Source organism: Halichoerus grypus, chromosome 6, assembly GCF_964656455.1.
Source record: "Halichoerus grypus chromosome 6, mHalGry1.hap1.1, whole genome shotgun sequence".
Taxonomy (NCBI): domain Eukaryota; kingdom Metazoa; phylum Chordata; class Mammalia; order Carnivora; family Phocidae; genus Halichoerus; species Halichoerus grypus.
The window spans coordinates 28,310,683-28,333,349 of NC_135717.1; the positions used below are offsets into that span (position 1 = coordinate 28,310,683).

Genomic DNA, 22,667 nt, shown 5'->3' on the forward strand with positions numbered 1-22,667 from the left:
CGCCAGTAAACAAAGAGTGGCCTGTGAAAAAATACCTGTGGCACTCATCACAGACATGGGGCAAGATTCCCAATATATCAAAAGCTCCTGCAAATTGACAGGAAAAAGGCAAAACCAGGGGAAAGATGAGCAGAAAAGACACAGGAAACAGACGCACAGAACAGAACAAGTGTATCACTGGGAAATATGTTGCGGGATGCTCAGCTTCTAACCGAAAGAGAAATGAAAATGAAAATAAGGTATTTTTTTAATCCATCAAATTAAATTCAATGACACCCAGTGCTCAGGAAGATGCAGAGAAACGCAAATTCTCATTCGTTGTCAGCGGCAATGAACTCGCTACGTTCTCCTTTCTGGAAAATAACGAGCTAAAACCTATTAAAAAAATTTTACGTAATTTTGACCTATGTACTAGGATGCTTACTGGAGCACCATTCACAGGAACAAAAAATGGGAAATAATGCAAGCGGTGGTTAATAGGGAAAAACAGATAAGTTAATTATAACAAATATATATTTGATATATATATAATTCCAAATATAATGTGGAATATCAAATTATGAATGTTATTTTTTTATTTAAATTCAATTAGCCAACATATAGTACATCATTAGTTTTTGATGTAGTGTTCAATGATTCATTACTTGCATATAACACCCAGTGCTCAACCCATCACGTGCCTTTTTTTTTTTTTAAAGATTTTATTTATTTGACAGAAAGAGACACAGCGAGAGAGGGAACACAAGCAGGGGGAGTGGGAGAGGGAGAAGCAGGCTCCCCGCTGAGCAGGGAGCTCGACACGGGGCTTGATCCCAGGACCCGGGGATCATGACCTGAGCCAAAGGCAGACGCTTAACGACTAAGCCACCCAGGCACCCTCACGTGCCCTCCTTAATGCCCATCACCCAGTTATCCCATCTCCCCCACCCCCCTCCCTTTCCACAACCCTCAGTTTGTTTCCCGGAGTCAAGAGTCTCTCATGGTTTGTCTCCCTCTCTGATTTCTTCCCAGTCCATTTTCCCTCCCTTCCACTATGATCCTCTGTGCTGTTCCTTATTGAATAAGTTATGTTTATTAAATATCATTTACATATCACATAAAGAATATTATGCAAATAGTGAGATTCTATGTATTGACATGAATCATATGTTCAGTAAAAATAAAAAGCAGAGCAATAATTTTAACCTAACCCCTTTTATTTAAACGTGTTTATGTTTGTAAACATTTCTATGATCCCAGAAAAGACTGGAAGATGACCTCGGTTTCTGGTTAGCTCCAGGGAGCAGCACGTAAACACTACTTTTAAATACCTCTGTGACGGGGGCACTTGGCTGGCTCAGTGGGTAGAGCCTGTGACGCCTGATCTCAGGGTCGTGAGTTCAAGCCCCACATTGGGCGAGAAACCTACTTAAAAAAAATAATAATAAATAATAAAACATATATCCTTGTGATTTTTTTTTTTAACAAGGAGTATGGCTTTTGTAAATAAGACAACAGATGAAGTCAGAAGGTTTATGTGTAAAAAAAATTAAATCAAGCTGCATTAGCAGGATGAGATTCTGAGTACAACTTCACCCGTTGTTAAAATGTTGATGTCAAAGCTCTTTTGAAATGACAAAGAAGGCAAAGAACATTAACAGTGAACCCTATCTTTTTAAAATGGGAGTAAAACCCAGCACTCTCCAGCCAGAACTCCTTGGAATACAAGGTTTACCTCAGCCTGACAAAACTCCTCTCGGGTACACCGAGGCAACGTGAACCTGGTCAATTTCCAGCTTGCTTACTCTCACCTCAAATGCCAGGAATACAACAGGTACTTAATAAATGCTGGTGGGTCCATTAGTGGACAGCAACCACAGGGCAATCAGAACTATCAGATTTTCAAAGCATAGATCCCTCAATCCAGCCATTCCTCAAGGAGGAACTTATTCTGCTGAGTCATTTGCATTGACTTGCATACATATGCAAAGAGGAGTATCCGGCAATGCTCCAGGCAGCACTGTGTATCGTGCCAAAATTCGGGAACCAACCCTGACACCAACCAAGGAGGGACTGAGATAAATGTACGGCACAGTCACAGAACAGGAGAATGTGTGGCTTATAACCAAGCGTTATTTCCTTTTTCTTTCCATTTGCACGGACTTAACGTAGAAAAAAAAAAGTCAACATCGGTTTTTAAGTGTAGGGAGCAATATACAGAACATTATTTGGACTATGAACCCATCTAGGGAGAAAAAAAGATACATGTACCCTCTCACCCCTTCATACATATTGGCATATGCCTGGCATTTTTCTAGAAGGATACCCAAGAAACTAGCATCAGTGGCAACCTCTGGGAAGAGAGAGGGGGGTGTACTCAAACATTTACTTTCCCTCTGTATTCTCCTAGACTCTTCACCTTTTTAAAAGTAATAGCACAATCAAAACAGTTACCATGCAAGATCTTCACGCAATCAGCCAGATCATTTCGACATCTAGTTTGTCATTCTTGTTGTTTAAGATTCTATTATTTTTTTAAGTAATCTCTACACCCAATGGGGGCTCGAACCCCCAACCCTGAGATCAAGAGTCACACCCTCTTCTGAGACCGCCAGGCACCCCTCAACATCTAGTTTTAAAAGAAGAGTTTCCTAGCAATTTAAAGGAAGCCATCTTAACTGGTCATGAAATGCCACTGGAAGAGAATCATGGGCAGCTGGGGAGCGGGGAATCCCAACTTGGTCTGACCCTGAAGGGTTTTCAGCTACGGTTCAGAAACAGATGAGACTCATAAAAAAAATTGAATTTAATTGTAAAAAACCTGAGACTCATTCCAACATAAATGGATCAGAAGCCCACGCCTCTGCAAGTATGGCTCTATTTCCTCGCCAAGCTTCCTCTTTGGAATTTTCAGGCCCTTATTATTACCACAAGCTGTTTTATTTGGGCTTTTATGCATTTTTGCAGAAGGCTGCAGGCAAGATTTTTATGGGATGGGTTCTGTAGTTCCTTTGAGTTAAACTCTGTGCTACTTTGACCACTCCAGGCACCCCAGGGCCTTAGCACTTGCGGTTGTCTCTACCTAATACTTCCTTCCTAGTCCTTTCACGGCCAGCTTCACCATGCAGATCACAGGTCAAATGTTACCCACTCTGAAAGGCTGTCCCTGGATATCCCTCCATCATAGCTTGTACCCCAACCCAAGTTCCTCCCAGTTTGTGTCTCCGTGGCATTTACTACTACCCAAAATTGTTTTGGTCATTCCTAGTGTAAGCTCCATGAGCACATGCACCTCATCTACCTCGTTCACGGCTGCATTCCCAGTATCTAGAACATAGTCGATGCTCCATTCACAAAAGACTGACTAAATGAATAAGAAACTCTTGTGGCAAGAACAGGTGATCAAATCCCGTGTTTTTAAAGACCACTCTGAAGTTCTCCGTACTGGGAAAAATAAATAAAACGCTCTCCAAAGAGGAGGGCGCCCCCAGTCAAGTAGCCACCTAAGAGGCCAATAAAAGGTAGACTGAGATTCTCAGAGAGGAAAGGGAAAAGCCCCATAAAACGTCGATTACTACCCTCCCCGGTCATCTAGACCCATTTTCCAGGAGTTGGCAACCTCCCCCGAGGGCATGAATCCCACAATTAAGGTAAGGGGACACTTAAGTAGAACCTCCACTCTGTGATTGTCCAGCTCTCCTGGGGCAGTTTAAAATGAGGGAGTGAAGCTTCCAAGCCAACCTCTATCATCACACACCCTCCAGCCAGAATGGATGAGCACAGAGAAACACAGGGTCGGGTGGAAAGAGGCAAACACGCACGCCAAAGCCAGCAAGCTCCTCTCCAGGTAACTGGAGTTGAACCTCCCAACGGTCTCATTAAGCTTCACCAAGGCAATCCCGGTAAGCCAACGAGTTCAAAGGCCTCAAATCTCATGGGAAAATGCAAGGACTCGGGCAAGTCTCGCCCCAGATTGTTCTCCAGATTCCTACACACCAATGACTGTGTGACTTCAACACCCGAGGGACATGGGGCGATGTCTGGAGGCATCCATATTGGCACAACACGGAGAGGGGCCACTGGAGTCCAGCAGGCAGAGGCCAAGGATACCGCTCCACAGCCCACAGGGCACAACAGAGAATCTTCTGGCCCCAAATGTCCAAGTGCTGAGGTTGACAAACTGCGCTTCACACCTACCACCCACTGTCCCTAAACAGGCTTCCTCAAAGCCCCGCCCCAATCCTCAGCCTTCAGGAGGTAAGGACAGGTTCCATACATCCATCAGAAGAGACGCTGTCCCAGTTTCCACGCCAGGCTGGGGGAAGCCCTCGCCTCAGGATGGTCAACCCCTTGTCATTATTCCAATCCCTTTTATGAGCACTCTGTTTCTCGCAAAAGGTTCAGGCAAGTCTGGATGGGCTGGAGTTTTACTAACCATTAAGATAGGATAATAAAAGTTAGACCTCATCCCACCAAGAAAATCTAGAGCCAACAGACACACAAGACGCTTCAAATTCCTGGGGCAGCCGTGATTAGTTTCTCTGCGCCCCCCCCCCACCTACCCCCACCAGCCAACATGACCTTGATGGAGCCAGCGGTCTTTACGCCAGCAAACTAAGGACTCAGACGGGCCCCAGGCACTTCACCAGAAGCTTAGGCTTCGAGGCAGGGGATGTCCCCGCAGCTAACTGGCCACAGGTGCCAGGCGAGTGCCCTCAATGAAGGAAGCGGCCCAGGTGAGAAAGCACAATGGAAAAAAAGCGACCAGCACGGAGCTCTAGAATTGAAGCCACAACGAGGAGGGGAAATTGCAGCAAACGGGAGCCCGCAGGCCTGTTCTGGGGAGGGCAGCCCCGGTTGACCATGGCCACATACAAATGCAGGCCCCCCGTGCTCTCAGATCTTCTGATTCTTCACAAGTCAGAAATCCACATTTTCCTGTGAACTCTTTCAAAAATCAGCCAATCATAGCGATGACGGTAATCCATAACCGAAATAAAGCCAAACCAGCACACTGGTAGACTAGATCTTGACCTCTCACACTTAAATTCAAACGCTGAGCAGAGCCTACTCTGTTTGAGGCACTGGGTCCTGGGAGAGGAGGGAGGGCCAAGGTTCAGCACTGACCCTTGCAAGGGAGACTCTAAGCCGTCAAGCAGGGAAACCAGAGGGCTGGGTCTCCCTGGGCATCCATTCCAGACAGGTCAGTGACTATTCTGTCCTTAGAGACCTCTGGAGAGAGGCTGCAGCCCAGCTCAAAAGCCATTCCAGTGCTTCGTGTCATTTATTCCTTCCAGAAATATTTACTGGGCACCTACTAGGTCCCAGGCACCATTCTATGTGCTAGGACTGTGGCCATAAATAAACACAAGCCAAAACAAAAAACAAAAAACAAACAAAAAACAAACACTGCTCCTGTGGAGTTGGCCTGTTGGTGGGAGTTTACAGAGAATAAACAAAATAAGTAAAATATCTGATGTATTAGATTGGTTGGGGGGGAAGGGTAGAGGAGGGAGTGCAGGGAAGGACTGGGGGCACAAGGAAGTGGCAGGGAGTCAGAGAAAAACTGCCTATGTGACATCTGAGCAAATATTTGAAGCTAAACGAGTCTTCCACGCAAGTGCAAAGGCCCTGAGGCAGTCAAGTAACCAGTGTGGCAGGAGTGAAGTGAGACAGAAAGTAGCAGATGAGGAGCTCAGAGAGGCGATGGGGCCAGATTCCCCCGACTCTTGCAGGCCTAAGCCTTTTGGCTTCTATCTGAGCGAAGTCTGGACTCAATGCAGGATTTCAAACAGAAGGGGGGACAGGACCTGACCTGTGTCTTGAACAGGCCCCCACTGGCTGCTGGGTTGAGATGAGACTCTAGGGGTCCAGGATGGAAACAGGGAGAGCAGTACGGAGGGAATGTTCAAATCCTGGAGTGAGCCGATCCACAGTGGTGGCTCTGGCCAGAATGGTGGGGGGGGGGGGGGCGGAGGTGGGGGGAGGCTGTGAGAAGCTGGCAGATTTGGAAACATTTTGAAGAAAAAGGCAACAGGATGTGCTGACAGCTGAGATGTGGAATGGGAGGGTAGGGAGGGGGTTTGGGGCCTGGGCCTCCGAGAACAGGGCTGGTATTAACTAACATCAGGAGGGTCCGAAGTTCTGCTTGGGACAGGCTAGGTTGGAACACTCCCCCCTTCTCCGGTTGGAAAGTTGAGTCCACCACCACATTCAAAAGGCAAGTCACCTCCAAAAGTATCACCAATGGAGCCGGTCCAGCTGGGGAAAGGAGAATAGGGCAAAGCCATAAGGCAACCCGGGAACCCCGAATTAGCTGTTGCCCTGCCCTGTCCTCTCAAAGGTTCCCCCTTTCTCCTCCCCAAGCCATTTACTTTATTACCTTGGGCCCATCATGCTGCCACTCCAGGCCTTGGATTCCTGCATTCATGCAGGAAGTGGGGTGAGGGGAAGACCCCATTAGTTCCAGGGTCCCTTTTAGCTCTAACCGTCCAAAGGAAGGGAGAGAAGGGGAGACTGGAAAGAGGGGTGAACAAAAAGGGGAAGATGACGGGAAGGTGGAGGAAGGCAAAGGGATGAGTCTGAAAACCAACAGGAAACTTGGCGGGGGGGGGGCGGGTAGGGGAGTTGGGGGTGGAATTAGATTCTTCAAAGACTGTTGTGAAGCCAGGAGGAGCTATTAAGGGACAAATTACACTGACGCCAAGGCCAGATCTTACCCCGGGGGAATTTCTAATAGCTTCTAAAATATTCCTGTTCTCCCACCCCTTGGCTGCCGATTCAAATATTCAGAGATTTACTGAATTCTCGGAGGCAAATAGCAGCTCAGGGGTGATATAGTAGCAGGATTCCATGAACGGCAACACGGACCTGCTACTTCTGTTCAGCCCCAGCCACAGCAGGGGCAGCAGCAAAAACTAACTAGAGAATTCCAACCGGAGTCGACCGCTTACAATTACTGAGCGCTAAGTGTATACCAAGCAGCAATATTCTCCGCACCTGCCAAGGATTCGCTCATTTGTTCCTACATCACTGCTCTTTGCTTCGTACTGTGTTATCACCCCCATTTTCCACATAGGGAAACTGAGGCATGCAGAGACATCACTCTCCTGAGCTGCAGAGCCAGGATTTGAAGCCAGGGGATGCAGGCACTCTGCTCTGAGGCACTGCACTGCTTACTAATATTTTTTCTCCACTTTTTGACATGTTTGCAATTTTTCTACACTGGGTCTACAACGTAATAAATAATTTTTAAAACTTAACCCCCAGGGAGAGGCCCAGGCCCATTCTCCCAACCATCATACAAACACCAGCCACAAAACAGCCCCCTCCTGCCAGCAATGATGGAAAAAATCAAGCCAAGTGTTGGTGAACTCGGCCCGTTTGGGTAATGAAGCTCCTCTCTTCTCATCCCAGAACATCTGCCTGGGTGAAGGGGGTTAAGTCACTGGAACCCTCACCGTGGGCCGTTTCCACGTTCTGGTTTTCTGGACACTTCCTGAAACTCAGAGGCAGGCACTGGCCCAGGAACAAAGCTCTGATAAGAGTCTCACGTGGGCCAGTCCCTTTAATTTCTGAACACACGACCTTGGTCAGGGAGAAGCCTGGCATATTGGGGCGGGGGGGGGGGAGGGGTGAAGCCCAATCCCTTCCCCACCAAATGAAGAAAAAGTGAGTCCAAAGGAAGGACAAGCAACTGGAAACCTACAACTTCATCTTCAGAAAGAATGATTAAGAAAGCATTGTTTAACCGTTTAGGGCACAGGCTGAACCTCTTACATAGATGATCTCATTTACTCTTCAAACAACCATAACCATAAAAAGCCCCAAAAGTTGGGTGTTTTGTGGGTTTTTTTGGTTTTTGTTTTGTTTTGTTTTGCATCCTGCCCCCATTTTACAGATGAGGAACCTGAGCACAGAACGTTCTTGGCCCAGGTCACACAGTTTAACTGGCTAGGAGGCTGGCCTTGAGTATGCCATCCTAGAAAACACAGAAGCTACCTTCTTTCTGTTCCATTTGGTTTCTCCTGCTGCCTGGAAGTTCTCCGGCCAGCTCTCCAACTCTGGTTCCAGGCTCCAAATCCCCCCTCCACCCCCCAAAACTGGGGCATCCAGGAATCCAGAAGGAGAAGAGACAGAGGAAAGTCTGCAAGGTCAAAGACAGGGTGAAGAGGGAGGGTCTGGCCCTGAAGACCAGCCATTGCCTTCCCCAAGCAAAACAACCACCTGATCATTTCTGTAGCAAAAAGTCCAAAGAGGAAAAAACACAACTGGTTTTCCTGGGTGAGCTTCTTAAGCGAAATCAACGTACAGCACCCCCAACACACTGTGCTTTGGAAAACCTCGTTAATCATGGACTGACAGCAGTCATCAATAAAGCACATCCTGATGCAAAATCTAATTTATGGTGGCCTATTTTTTCCCCCTGTGTAACCTAGGAGAAGGAAATAAACAAGGAAACACTCCAAAATTCACAGCAACACTAGACCAGATCCCCCTCTGGGTCTGTGCAGAAATAATCTTGGTGCTGTTACTTACACCTGGTATAGGGAGCAGGGACTCCACAGGTTTTTCCAAGAGCCCTACTTTGCAAATGCTCTGTTCTCCAATCCGCCCCCCCAAACCTGAATGCAAAAGCATCTCTCTGATTTTCAGCCCAAGAATAAAGCTCTGATCCCACTGGCCTGAAAACTGGAGACATACTGAGGTGTATTTGGTTGATACCCCCCAAAATAAAGCCTTCCCCTGGGGCCCTCAGAGATGACTTTTTCAACACTCCAAAGGCATTTTGCAAGGAAAGGGCCATAAAACAGGACAAGGAGGTATTTTTGGATGCTAATCACCAGCTCCAAAGAGCCAAAGCTGTTTTTCTCTCCTGAGTCCTACACAAAAGGGGGAAAAAACTATCATGTCCAGATTTGCCTATTGTGTTTACCAGTCAGTAATCAAGATAGTGTGACACTGACGTGCCCTCCTGGAACAAAGGGGTAAATCGCATTACAGGGAAGCTAAAGCCCAAGACAGTGGGGATTAAACCACCGAAAGTAGACTCGGGAGCCGGGGCCAAGCGCAGCACTGAACACGCAGAGGAAAACTTGTCAGGGTAAAAGCCACGTGCATCCCCAACAGAGAGGAGCCTCACATTACAGAGGGGGGATGACAAAGGTACCAGGGTCTGGGGCATCCTGGGTGGGGGGAACCCCAAAACCTACCCAAGGGTCAGGTGAGACATGGCAGCGGTGAGCAGCCCTACGTTCTTCCCCGCCTGTTCCCCAAATTCCCCTATAGTAATTAAGGAGGCAGACAGAAAGTAAAAAATGGCAAAAAAAAAAAAAAAAAAAAAAACTGTAACCACGGGAGAGTCATGTTGATGCAGCACAACCGCGAAGGGGCAAACATCCCTTCGCACAGCCCCGAGCCTCTTCCCAGCTCAGACCTTTGGGAAGGGGGTAGTTCTTTGTGAAAAGGGGGTACCCCAACCCACAAAGGAGATAGGAGAACTTAATCCAGGAGACAACACCCTGTGCTGCCCGCCCCCCCATCCCTGGCGTCCCCTTCCGCGGAAGGTTATTTTGAATTGCAGGGGGCAGCCTCAAAGCAGGAAGCCCTCTCCCCCCAGGCTCTGGCCCCCCACGTCTCCCCTAAAGCCCGGGAGCCGGGCACATGCAAAGCCCCCGCCCTGCTTCCCGGGAACTGAGCCGCCCAAGTTTCCACCACCACCCCCAAAATCAGCGGCAGCCGCGAGGGGCCGGGCGCGGACCCCCACCTCCCACCCCGCACCCCCGCGCTGGCTGCAGAGCCGGGCAACGCGGCTCCGCGCGGCCGCGGGTGCCCTGGGGACTGCGGGCCGGGCCCTTCCCGCCGGGTGCTTCCCCTCGCCGGCTAGGCTTCCAGCCGGCGGCTGCCCCCTCCCGGCGGCCCCACGCAGCCCAGGCGGCCGCCGAGTACGTACCCAGAAGGGGTCGGAGCCATCGGCGCTGCAGAAGCCGCGGAGCGCCATGCGGCGGGCGGGCGGACGGGCCCGGCGGCTGGCGGCTGCTGGAGGCTGCTGGCGGCGGCGGCGGCGGCGGCGGCGGGAGGGCGGGAGGCGGCAGCGGAGGGGGCCGGGGCCGGGGCCGCAACGCCGCCTGGTTGGCCGGCGCGTCACGGGGATGCGGCGCCCCGCCCCGCCCCGCCCCGCCCCGGCGCCCCGCTCCCCTCCTGCCCGGGGGCGCGGGCGCGCGGACGCGCGGGGAGGTTGCGCTGCGCCCCATTGCGCCCTGCCCGCCGCCCCCGTCCTCCGGCCCTTGCAGCCCGGCGGGGGCCCGGGCGGAGGCGCGTACCCTCCGGGAGCGGCGCCACGCTGCCACCCGTTTTCCAGTACCGCGGTGGCGGCGACGACAGCAACAGTAATAGTAACACCAGGAGAAACCAGGTACTGAGCCCTGGGCCAGCGAGAGTGCCAAACGGCTTAGCTGCGTCCTCACTGGATCCTCGCTAGCGGCACGGAGCCTGAGTGGCTTCTCCAGGGCCACCGGGCCAACGCCGCCCGCTGACGCCCAGAGCTGACCCGGAGACAGTAGGAGGTGGATACACTTCGGAGTCAACCCTTCACAGATGGAGAAACTGAGGCCCAGAGAGGTGAAGTGGCTTGCCCAGGGTCACACAGCTGCCAATAGCAGAAGTGGGATTTGGAACCCATGACCCATCTGACGCCAGAGCACTCAAGGCCCCCAAAACTCCAGTCTCCATCCCAAACAGTGGTCGCCCCCCACATGTGTACAAAGCACCTGAGGCTCAGAGAGGTGAAATGACTTGCCCAAGGCCACACAGCTGCCATAACAGAAGTGGGATTTGAACCCACGACCTTTTGGACTCCCAGCACTCGTGGCTGGAAGACTCCCAACCTCCCAAACAGTTGTCGCCCCCACGTGTGTACAAAGCACCTTGGCATTTTCTCCATCATCTTTGAGCAGCACTCAACAAACAGGCAGGTTATTGATCATCACCTTAGAGGTAAAGAAACTGAGGCCTGGAGACATACAGACCTTTCTCAACTCATGTGGGGGTTACATGGGATAAACCCATGGAAGCTGAAAATATCCTAAGTTGAAAATGCATTTGATATACCTAAACTACCAAACATCATGGCTTAGCTTAGGCTACTTTAAATGGACTCAGAACACGTACATTAGCCTACAGTTGGCAAAATCATCTAACACAAAGCCTACTTCATAATAAAGTGTCGAATACGTCCTGTAATTTACTGAATACCATACTGAAAGTGAAAGAATATTTGTCCGTGTATCAGTTATAGGTGCTCTTGATTGTGTAACTGACTGGGGGCTGCAGCTTGTTGCATATGGTGAGAAAGTATCATAGGGCGTCTCACTAGCCCGGGACAACATCCAGATTCAAAAATCCAAGTCCAGTCTCTACAGAACGTGTACAGCTTTCACACCATCGTGAAATCGAAAAATCGTTAAGTCAAACCGTCATTTAAGTCTGGGACCGTCTGCAGGCATAATTAACAGGCATTTAGAGTCATGGAGCTTCCTAAGGCCGTGTTCTTAGCAATGAACATGAATTAACTTAAATACTCACAACAACCCCATGAGGTTAGTAGTATTATTATCCCCATTTTGCGGTTGAGGAGACTGAGCCCCAAAGAGGCAGAGTAATTTGTCAGGGATTATGTAGACAGTAGGTGGCTAAATCACACTTTGAACTCGGGCAGACTGGTTGGGAAGAGAGGAATCTGTAACACTGACCATTTTGCCATATCGCCTCAGAACCGGTTAATGTCCAGGCAGTCAGTGACACAGGAGCTGGGGCTGGGGCCTGGGGGTTTTCACTGTGGATACTTGCAACACCTTTCTCCCCTCCACTCCTCCTTAATCCCCTGCCAGATGTATAGTTTCCATCACTCACACACACACACACACACATCAGGGGCACCAAAGAAAACAAAAAGAGTGATTGAATATGAGACCCCCACAGGACCTAGGGAGGGAGATAGGATTGGTTTCTATGATTTTTTTTTAAAGATCGATTTATTTATTTTAGAGTGGGTGAGAGAGAGCATGAGCGGGAGGGGCAGGTGGAGAGGGTGAGAGAGAATCGCAAGCAGACTCCCTGCTGAGCCCGACACGGGGCTCGGTTTCATGACCATAAGATCACCACCTGAGCCAAAACCAAGAGTCCGACGCTTAACCGACAGCACCACCCAGGCGCCCCTCTGTGATTTTTTTTTAATTGGCCCAGGTTCCTCTGAGAGTGAGTTTTTAAGGGATAAGTACTTTCAAGTGATAATGCTCCTTGGGTAGTTGCTTTGAGATTTAACATTCAACAAATACTTATTGAATATCTATTATAGGCCAGGTCTTGCTAGGAACGAGAGAAAGCTGCTGTTCCTATGGAGCGGAAAGTGTTAGGGTTGTTTTTATTGTTGGTGGGTTTTTTTTAAGTAATCTTTACGCCCACCGTGAGACTTGAACTCACGGCCCCAAGATCAAGAGTCGGACGCTCCATTGACTGAGCCAGCCAGGTGCCCCAAAGTGTTGAGGTTTTTTTTCAAGTATTTTTTTAATGGTAGGGGAACAGGTTAATTAAATTATCACATAAAGAAAGGCCATTTACAGCTGTGGTAGAAGCTAGGAAGAAAAGTGGGAGAGAGCCAACAAGCGTCCTGGCTTGCTGGCAGTGGAGGTCAAGGAAGGCTTCTGGGAGGATGGAACTTTTGAGCTAAGATACAAGTGATGAGTCGGGTCTTGGGCCTGCAGAAAACAGAACAGGACAGAGCAGGTCCTCAGAAGAACCGAAAGACGCTCTGGGTGGCAGGAATCCAGAGACAGAAGCAGAAGGGACCCATCCGGGGCAAGAGGCATCAGAAGGGGCCAGAACTTGCAGGATCTTGTTGGCCGAGGGAGGGGTTTCAGCTCGGCCCTGAGAGCCATGGGGAGCCACCGGTAGGTTTTCAGCAGGGCAAGACAGGACCAGATATGTTCCGTTTTCATCCACACATTTTGTTCATTCTTTCAACAAATAATGATTGAGCAAACATATGAAAAGTTTCTTAACATCATTAGTCACTGGCGAAATGCAAATAAAACCCCAGCCATGACAACCTACTGGAGTGACTAAATTGAAAATACAGAGTTTCCGCCAAGATGCAGAAGTAGGAAAACTCTCCTACTCCGTTAGCGGGAGTGTAAATTGGTTCAACCACTTTGGAAAACTGCTAGGTACTTTCTGCCAAAGCTAAACACACGACTACATGGTGACACAGCAACTTCGCTCCTTCCTGGGGGGGGAGCATCAAATGTGCATCAAAAAACATCTGTGAGAAATGTCCATAAGTTTTATTCATATAGCTAAAAACTAGAAGTAATGGGAATGGCCCATCAGGAGTCAAAAAAGATTAAAATTGTGGCACGTGCACCCAGTAGATCACTACACAGCCAAAGCATTTTTTTTAAAAGAATCAGGGGCACCTGGGTGGCTCAGTTGGTTAAGCATCTGCCTTTGGCTCGGGTCATGATCCCAGGGTTCTGGGATCAAGCCCCACATCAGACTCCATGCTCAGTGGGGAGTCTGTTTCTCCCTCTCCCTCTGCTGCTTCCCCTGCTTGTGCTCTCTCTCTCTCTCTCTCAAAAAAAAAAGGAAAAAAAAAAAGAATCGGGCACCTGGGTGGCTCATTTGGTTAAGCATCGGATTTGTGATTTTGGCTCAGGCCGTGATCTCAGGGTCATGAAATCGAGCCCCACGTCACATCCCATGCTCAGCCGGGAGTCTGCTAGAGAGTCTCTCTCTCTCAAAAAAAAAAAAAAAAAAAATCAAACTACTAACACATGTAACAATATGAAAGACTGGAATGTCACCGAACATAGTAAGGAACAAATGAAGCCAGACACAAACGAGTACATTTTTTCAGGATGCCATGTGTAAGAACTTCAAGCACAGGCATAACTACTAGACATTGATCTGAGTTAGAACAATGGGTATGTTGGAGGCAATATTCATTGGGAGTGGATACAAGAGAACCTGCTAGGGAGCTGGAAATGTCCCATAACTGGATCTGGTGGTAGTTACATGGTTTATACACACACACACACACACACACACACACACACACACATACACACACACATTTTAAATTCATTTAGCTGGAGGGCGCCTGGGTGGCTCAGTCTGTTAAACATCTGTTTTCGGCTCAGGTCATGATCCCAGGGTCCTGGGATGGATCCCTGAGTCAGGCTCCCTGCTCCGCAGGGAGTCTGCTTCTCCCTCTCCCTCAGCCCCTCTCCCCTGCTTGTGCTCTCTTTCTCTCTTTTTCTCAAATAAATAAATAAAATCTTTAAAAAAAAAAGTAAAATAAAAAATAAAATAAAATTCATTGAGCTGGACATTCCAGGTGGTTGTACTTGGCTCTATAAGAGATACACCTTTTACATAAACATTTAAACCAGAAAATAAATAAATGAGTGTACCATTTTCCAGGAACAGAAACTGAGGGTTGAGTGACATGATGTAACCTGCAGGGTCCCACAGCTGGGATGTGGCCAAGAGAGGCCCAGCCCTCCCCTGCTCCCCGAGCTCCTCCCACCACCGCAGCGGACCCCGAAGTCCCTCCCTTCTTCTCTCCTTCTCCTTCCTCCCCATCTTCGGCTCCCGTACAATGAGAAACACCCGAGACCCAGCGGCTCTGGGCCCTGGGCCAAATCCACCTGACTGACAACCAACAAAATAGCTGTTGATGAAAATGCAGGATCTAGATTTTAAGCACCGGCCGCCTGGGTAGACCGTGATTGAGTGAATCCAGCAGACCGAGCAGACAAGAAGGCTAGGGAGATCCTTTTGGGTTCTCCCTGAATCCTAGCATCCTGTTCCTGTTTACTTATCACTATTTGCAGTCATCTAATTTGCTCCATAGAGGCTTCCTCAGGCACAGTCCTGGAAGGTACTAGCTACTGCCATCCCTCACGTGAACTGCCACACCAGCCTCCTTCCTGGTGCCCTGCGCCTGTCCCTCCCCACGGCAATCAGAGCTCTACACAGCAGCCAGAGGGGGCCTGAAAGCAAGAAAGGGGTCCTAAAGCAAGCCAGAGGGGTCCTAGCAAGAACGCTACTCCCTGTCTAAAGCCTGCCACAGCCTCGCACCATGGTTTGTACAAGACCGGACCAGATAGGAGGCAGCGATTCTGGGTATGCACCCACAAGATTCAAAAGCAGGGACTCCAACAGATATTTGCACCCCCATGTTCCTAGCAGCATTATTCACGAGAGCCAAGAAATGCAAGCGACCCCAAAGCGTCCACAGACGGATGAATAAACAATGTGGTAGATACACACAATGGAAAATTATTCAGCCTTAAAAAGGAAATTTCGAGGCGTGCTACAAACTCCAAGCCTTGAAGACACTCTGCGAAGTGAGAGGGCGGTCAAAGATGGGCAAATACCGCGAGAGTTCACTTACATGAGGTTCCCAGAGTAGTCAAGTTCATGGGGACAGAAAGGAGAACGGTGGTTGGCAGGACCTGCAGGGAGGGGAGAGGTGGGGAGTTTGTGTTTAATGGATGTGGAGTTCCAGTTCTCTGCAGAAGGAAAGCACTCTGGGGAGGGATGTGGTAAGAGCACATTCACAACATCACACATCACAACAGTGTGAATGTGCTTAACGCCACAGAACCATCCCCTTCAGAAATGCTCAAGACGGTGAATATTATATTATGTATATTTTTGCCACCATCAAAGAAATAAGAATAAAACAAGCCAGGTAGAGTGGCTAAAAAAAAAATCTGACAGGGCCCTCTGTGACCAGGCTCCTGTCCATCTCCACCGGTCATCTTGCCGCCCTTCGTCCTCAGTTCCCTGGGTGGCAGCCCCACAGAGGGCTTTCTATTCCTTGAACACACCAAGCTCATTCCCACCTCCAGACTTTATCCCTGCTGATCCCTCTGCCTGGAACAATCTTCCTCCAGATCTTCAAGTGGCCCGTGGTTCTCCTCACTCAGGTCTCAGCTCCAATGTCACCTCCTCAGAGAAACCTTCCCTAAAGAACTTAACCCTGAGTAGAGGCACCTGGGCATCCCAGGAGGCTCAGGTGGTGATCCCAGGGTCCTGGGATGGAGCCCTGCGTCTGGCTCCTTGCTCAGTGGGGTGCCGCTCCCCCTGCTTGTGTGCTCTCTCTCTGTGTCAAATAAATAAAATCTTTAAAAAAAAAAAAAACTTACTCTGAGTAACCCCATCCCCTCTAGCTCATCACCTGCTTTATTTTCTTCATAGCATTTAACACTCCCTGAAAATGTTTAATTGGCTCTTCTCTCCTTCTAGGATAAGGACATGACCTTGTTTCCCTTCAGGAACTCACCCAACAAATATTTATTGAGCATCAGGCAGTGTCCTGGGCAGGAGCTGGGAAACTACTACCAGCCCTTTGTTTTTTTTGTAAATAAAGTCTTATTGGAATACAGTCCCATACATTGCTTTATGTACATTGCTTTGTTCATTTTTTAAAAAGATTTTATTTACCTATTTGTCAGAGAGAGGGAACACAAGCAGAGGGACCAGCAGGCAGAAGGAGAAGCAGGCTTCCCACTGAGCAAGGAGCCTGATGCGGGGACTTGATCCCAGGACTCTGGGATCATGACCCGAGCCAAAGGCAGATGCTTAACTGACTGAGTCACCCAGGTGCCCCTGCCTTATGCATTTTTTTATGGCTGCTTCATCCCTACAAACTCAGAGCTGAGTAGATGCAACAGAGATAGCCGACTTTGGGAAACAGCAGAGAACCCAGCAGGGTTGGAGTGGAAGGAGGGAGGGAGTGGGGAAATGAGGCCAGATCAGGTAGGGCCTCTCAGACCAAAGAGGGGGAGTAGGACTTGGCTTCTTCTTGGAGTGAGGCGGGAAGTCATGGGAGGGAACTGAGTGGAGGAGCAGTGTGACTTGGATTAGGTCTTAACAGGTCACTCTGGCTGCTGGGTGGAGAATAGACTGAGGGTGGGCTTGGCAGCCAGAGGGGCAGTAGAAACAGGGTATGATAAGATCAAAGCAAAACAGGTCTGTGAATAATGGGGCTAATATCAGCCTTGACTGCAAAGTGGACCCAGGGTCCTGTTTCCCTGAAACAACAAAGTGAATTTACCGTGGACTGTTGTGTTCAGAAAGCCCTTCATTATCTGAGGCTCTGTACCAATGTTGGAAATGAAGCAGCTTCTCCGTGTCCAGGTGACAGATCTTCGAGGAGAGAGAAAGGTATTTCCTTGGTACTGATAGAATTTCAAACTGCAAATTTTCTACAATGCTAGAGAACAAAATTTCTCAGCAAGTAAGAAAGGAACGGTTGCTCAAAGAAGGAGGTCACTCTGGCATCTTAAAGGTGGAGTGTATCCTCGGGAGAAATACTGCCTCTTGTTACCTTTGCAATCAATTAGTTTTGTTGGGTCTGTTATCCCAGCCAGAAGAATGGCCAGGCTGAGATTTTCCTCTCTCGGTCTAATTTTCGCTTGCTCAGAATTAAGGATCATTCACTGCATTCTGTTGTTTTGTCCCTTAAGTGTATTTCCACCTAGGATAGTCCTCCACTTTTTTTTTTTTTTTAATAATATTTTGTTGCTGAAGAGAACAAGCCAATTATACCGAATGTCACACATTCCGGATTTCTCTTTCTGTTTCTTCCTTGGAGTGGTTTGATTTTTTCCTCTGTCTCTTATATACTCTGTGAACTTTGCTTTTTAAAATTGTTTTTATTTGTTTACTTAGAGCGTGTGCGTGCATGAGTGGGCGTGGGAGTTGGGGAGGGACAGACAGAGAGAGAGAATCTCAAGCAAATTCCCTGTTGAGTGTGGAGCCCAACTCGGGGCTCGATCTCACAACCCTGAGATCATGACCTGAGCTGAAATCAAGAGTTGGATGTTCAACCCATTGAGCCATCTGGGCGCCCCTATTGTGTGAACTTTGGATCTGAAAGCTTCATTGGATCCAGGTTAGTAAACACACTTTCTGAAATAGGTGCTGCTTGGCAAGGACAGTTTTAAGAGGATCTGTCTTCCACGTAGGCTTAGCACCCCTCTCCTAGCTAGTCAAGCAAGAGAAATGAAAATGGATGTCCACACAAAGACTTGTACTTGGATGGGCATTATTCATAATAGCCCCCAAACAGGAAACAAGCCAAATCTCCATCAACAGGTGAATGAGAGACAATTTGCAATATATCCATCCAGTGATAACTGCTCGGCAAGGAAAAGGAAGTACACCTTAGATCCCTCTCTGAATCATTGTGCTGAGTGAAAGGAACCAGCCGAGAAGGGCGACCTGCCGTACATAGTCACAAAAAGCAGAACACTAACTGCCTGGAACCTAGGAAAGGAGGAATTGACTGCAAAGGAGCATGAGAGAACTTTCTGGAATAATGGACATTTCCTTTCTGTATCTTGAATACAGTGGAGATGACACAGGCATATAATTTGTCAGAACTTATCACAGTGGCTACTTGAAATGGGTGTGTTTTATTGTATATAAATTACATCTCGGTGGAGGAGAGAAAGGAAATCTGTTTAGGTCTCGGTTTCTGTGTGTTCTCTCTCCTAAAACTAATATCCCTGAGAAAGTGTCTGAGGTCCAAGGTCTTCCTTCCTTTTACAATTGTTCTTCCTCCATCTTACAAAAGTAAGGCATTACTTACTCATTTCAGAACTTACTGAGAACTTGGTAGTGCTGCAATATAAAAACCTGAATGCCAAACAAAGGCATTGTGTGAAATCATAGTAGGTGGCTAGGAAAGAGAATGATCCCAAGGACCAGATGACAAATCCTTTTGCAATTCAGATGGTTTCCTGTTTGCTTTCAATCCCCATGGAGTAAGCATGGCTTGTTGAGTGATAGGTGACTATAAATAATTTCTGTTTTTTTAAGATTTTATTTATTTTAGAGAGAGAGCACAAGCAGGGAGAGGGGCAAAGGGAAAGGGAGAGATCTCAAGCAGACTCTGCACTGAGCGTGGAGCTGGATGTGGGACTTGATCCCACAACCCTGACATCATGACCTGAGCTGAAACCAAGAGTCAGACACTCAACTGACTGAGCCACCCAGGTGCCACTACAAATAATTTCTGACAATGAATTATAATGTGATATGTGGCAAATTACATAGGAGTTCAAATAGTGTGACCTTGAGTCACTTAGCAATGACAAAATTTCCATTCTAGTCTCCTGTTTATGTGAAAAGCATTTCTCAGTATTTACTTCTATAAAAACAAAACATTGGACTAGCACTTATTCTAAACTCTGTCCCATTCCAGCCATGAGTAATATGCATCCACAGGTAGATGAACCTGAAAAAAATACACATAAAAATAGCCAGCCCCATTCACCTCATTAAAAGACTTATTTAGAATGAAACATTTTATACATTGTACATCTGAAACTAAGATTACAGTGTACGTTAACTAACGAATTTAAATTAAAACTTTTTTTAAAAGTATAAAACAAAAGAATAAAACACTTTTTAAAAAGATTTTATTTATTTATTTGACAGAGAGAGACATAGCGAGAGAGGGAACACAAGCAGGGGGAGTGGGAGAGGGAGAAGCAGGCTTCCCGCGGAGCAGGGAGCCCGATGTGGGGCTCGATCCCAGGACCCTGGGACCATGACCTGAGCTGAAGGCAGACGTTTAATGACTGAGCCACCCAGGTGCCCCAAGAATAAAACATTTTAATATATAACAATTACTCATCAAAATGTAGTATGGTTATATTGTTCTGACCAATTATATTCAGATAATAATTGTAGTGATAATTCAGAGAAAAATTTTAGCACTTACAGCCTTAGGAACACAGGACAGTTTTCAAGATTAGACCCCTGGGGAAACAGGACTTTAAAAATAAATAAATAAATGTCACTACACATAAGCATTTTTGTTGCAGAGAAGTATGATCAGGGGATTAATTTAAAAAAAAAAGGCTTTCGAGTATATTACCTTAAGATAGAAATCTGTGGGGGGAGACGAATGGAAATAGGAGTTCAAGGAGGGAAAAAAAGAGGGAAATAAAGTGTTCAACTGTTCAGAGCCTGTTCTTGTTTTTTTTTCCCCCCTACGAAATTTTCCATTTGTTTTCATGATGTTGTGTGATTCTGCTTATGGATTTTTTTGTTTTGTTTTGCCTAGTTTTTATTTCATAATCATAAACTTCCCTCTGTAATCTAGACTTGGAGGGGAGTAAGGAAAAGGGACCCAGGCAGCAATGGCGATCTCCTTGCTGCTCTTGTCCTATCTGGACCCACGGCGCTCGGGGCTCCCACAATATTCAGGCCCTCTTACACCTTGCCAGAGACCACAACCTTGCCATCCAACCACTCAGTCTTGGCAGCGCCGGTGAAAAGCTGGGAACGCGCTTGTCGTCGGGTCCCAGTATTTGCCGTGGACCGGATGCCAGGACCCGTGTGCTTCAGGATGAAATTCGCATCCTCAAATTTCTCCCCATAGAGGGCCTTGCGGCCAAGATCGTGGTGGCATGTGACATTACCACCCTGACGCACAAATCCCGGAATAATCCTGTGAATGCTGGGCCTCCTACAACCAAATCCTTCCGCCCCAGCACGCAGAGTACGAAAGTGTTCTGTGGCCTTTGGAACTTTGTCTGCAGACAGCTCTGAGGAGACGTGGTCCGAGGGCTGGCCATCAGGGGCTGCCTCGACCATGGCTGGGCGAGGCTGGTGGCACCAGACCAGCGGCTTCTGCTCATGGATTTTTTTTTTCTTTTTTGTCTTTTATGAATGATGGCAGGTATATTCAAAAGTGTGAAGTAGAGGGGCGCCTGGGTGGCTCAGTCGGTTAAACGTCTGCCTTGAGCTCAGGTCATAATCCCAGGGTCCTGAGATCGAGTCCTGGGTGGGGCTCCTTGCTCAGTGGGGAACCTGCTTCTCCCTCAGCGTGCTGCTCCCCTGGCTTGTGCGCTACCTCCCTCCCTCCCTCTCTCTCTCTCTCTCAAATAAATGAATAAAACGTCTTTTAAAAAATAAAATAAACTTATGATAAACAAATTGTAGATGTTGACTTAAAAATGTGTAAGGGGCACATAGTTCTTAGAACTTCTTTCAGGAGAAACACAAGGAAAATACTTGAAGATCACTAAATAAGACCTCGGTCCATCTGCTAAGCAGTACCCGTGTACCAGGCAAAATACTCAAAATCAAGACTGACAGGGTCCCTGCTCCCATGGAGCTAACATCTAGTAAGTAATAAACAAATAAAAACAAAGGAGAAAACAACCCAGTCTCAGGAATTGATACTTTGGGAAACATAATACAGGTGAAAAACACAGGGATTAGGGGCGCCAACCCATCCCCCACCCCGCACAGTTGAAAATCAGCCAATGACTTTTGATTCCCCAAAATCATAACCACCAAGAACCTACTGTTGACAAGAAGCCTTACCAATAACATGAACAGTCGATTAACATAGATTCTGTATGTTATATGTATTATATACTGTATTCTTACAATAAAGTAAGCTAGAGAAAAGAAAATGTTATTAAGAAAATTATAAGGAACAGAAAATACAACTATAGTACTGTACTGGATTTAAAGAAAAAAGTCTGCATAAAAGTGGACCTGCACAGTTCAAAGCCCTGTTGTTCAAGGGTCAACTATAAATGTACCAGTTCCTTGAGTGGGGGAGGGGTGAGGGTTGAGGGGAGAGGGGCAGATGAGTTGGTCAAGGTAAGTCTCATGGGGGAGGAGACATTTGAGCTGAGACCTGAATGATGAAGGTGTCAGGAACCAGAAAATCTGGGGAAGAGAGCTTAGGAAACAGCAAGTACAAAGGTCCTGTGGCAGGAACAAGTCTGGTGCGTTCCAGGAACGAAAAGAAGATGCCTGTAGCTGGAGTATGGTGACCCAGAGGGAGTATAGAAAAGTTAGGCAGGGGACTTGTAAACTGTGCTATACAGTCTGAATTTTATTCCCAAAACAATAGAAATCCTTTAGAACAGAGTTTCTCAACCTCCACCCTATTGACATTTGGTCCAGATAAGTCTTTGTTGTGAGAGACGGTCCTGAGCATTGTAGGATGTTTGGCAGCATCCCTGTCCTCTACTCACTAAATGCCAGTAGCAGCCCACCTCACTCCTCGTTGTGACAACCAAAAATGTCTCCAAACATTGCCAAATATCCTCTGGGTGCTCATATCCCTCTAAAGGGATACTACAAAGCCCCCAGAAATGGTGATGCTGGTCTACACTTGATCAGCTGATGAGCAGGAAAACACTCATGACCCCAGTGAGTCATGGCAGATTGAACACATTTTATCTCTGCTCCCTCCCATAACCTCTCTGAAATGACCATCGAGGAATCAGAAAGGTTTAAGTTAACGAGGACAAGGAGAACAGGAGAGGAAACAACATCAGATGAGGAAGGTGGACACAATTTTAGCAGATGGAAAACAAGTGGTAAGTGAGTCAGCAGAACACAGAGATGGAGGCCAGCAGGAACAAAGCTAATCCCCACGGTCGAGGCCAGAAGAGTCTGAGAAACCAGTTACATGTGGAGGCTGCGTGAGTTGCCATGGAAAGCGGAAGTCAGTAGAAGGAAAGCCTGGATTCCTCCCACCCCACAGAGCAGGTGACTACATCTTCCCCAGCCACAGCATAAGACAAGAAGTGTTAGCAGACCTGGATGTGGGGAGGGGCCCAGCGTGGGAAGGAGTGGGTCGC

At 47.7% G+C, this 22,667-nt stretch overlaps 1 protein-coding gene and 1 pseudogene across 5 annotated transcripts in view; both read right to left on the reverse strand.

Moving 5' to 3' along the window:
- ABCC1 (ATP binding cassette subfamily C member 1 (ABCC1 blood group)) overlaps positions 1-10,063 on the reverse strand; it is a 129,348-nt gene extending 119,285 nt beyond the window's left edge. For all 5 annotated transcript variants that reach the window (XR_013448886.1, XR_004924547.2, XR_013448885.1 and 2 more), the window contains exon 1: positions 9,932-10,063. Coding sequence is in view for 2 of the 5 variants with exons in the window: in XM_036115484.2 (XP_035971377.1) it covers positions 9,932-9,979 (48 nt within the window). In the remaining 3 variants the exon portion in view is untranslated. The remainder of the gene's footprint in view (positions 1-9,931) is intronic.
- Positions 10,064-20,271: 10,208 nt separating this feature from the next.
- On the reverse strand, positions 20,272-20,655 carry LOC144382052 (peptidyl-prolyl cis-trans isomerase A pseudogene; annotated as a pseudogene).
- Positions 20,656-22,667: the final 2,012 nt, after the last annotated feature.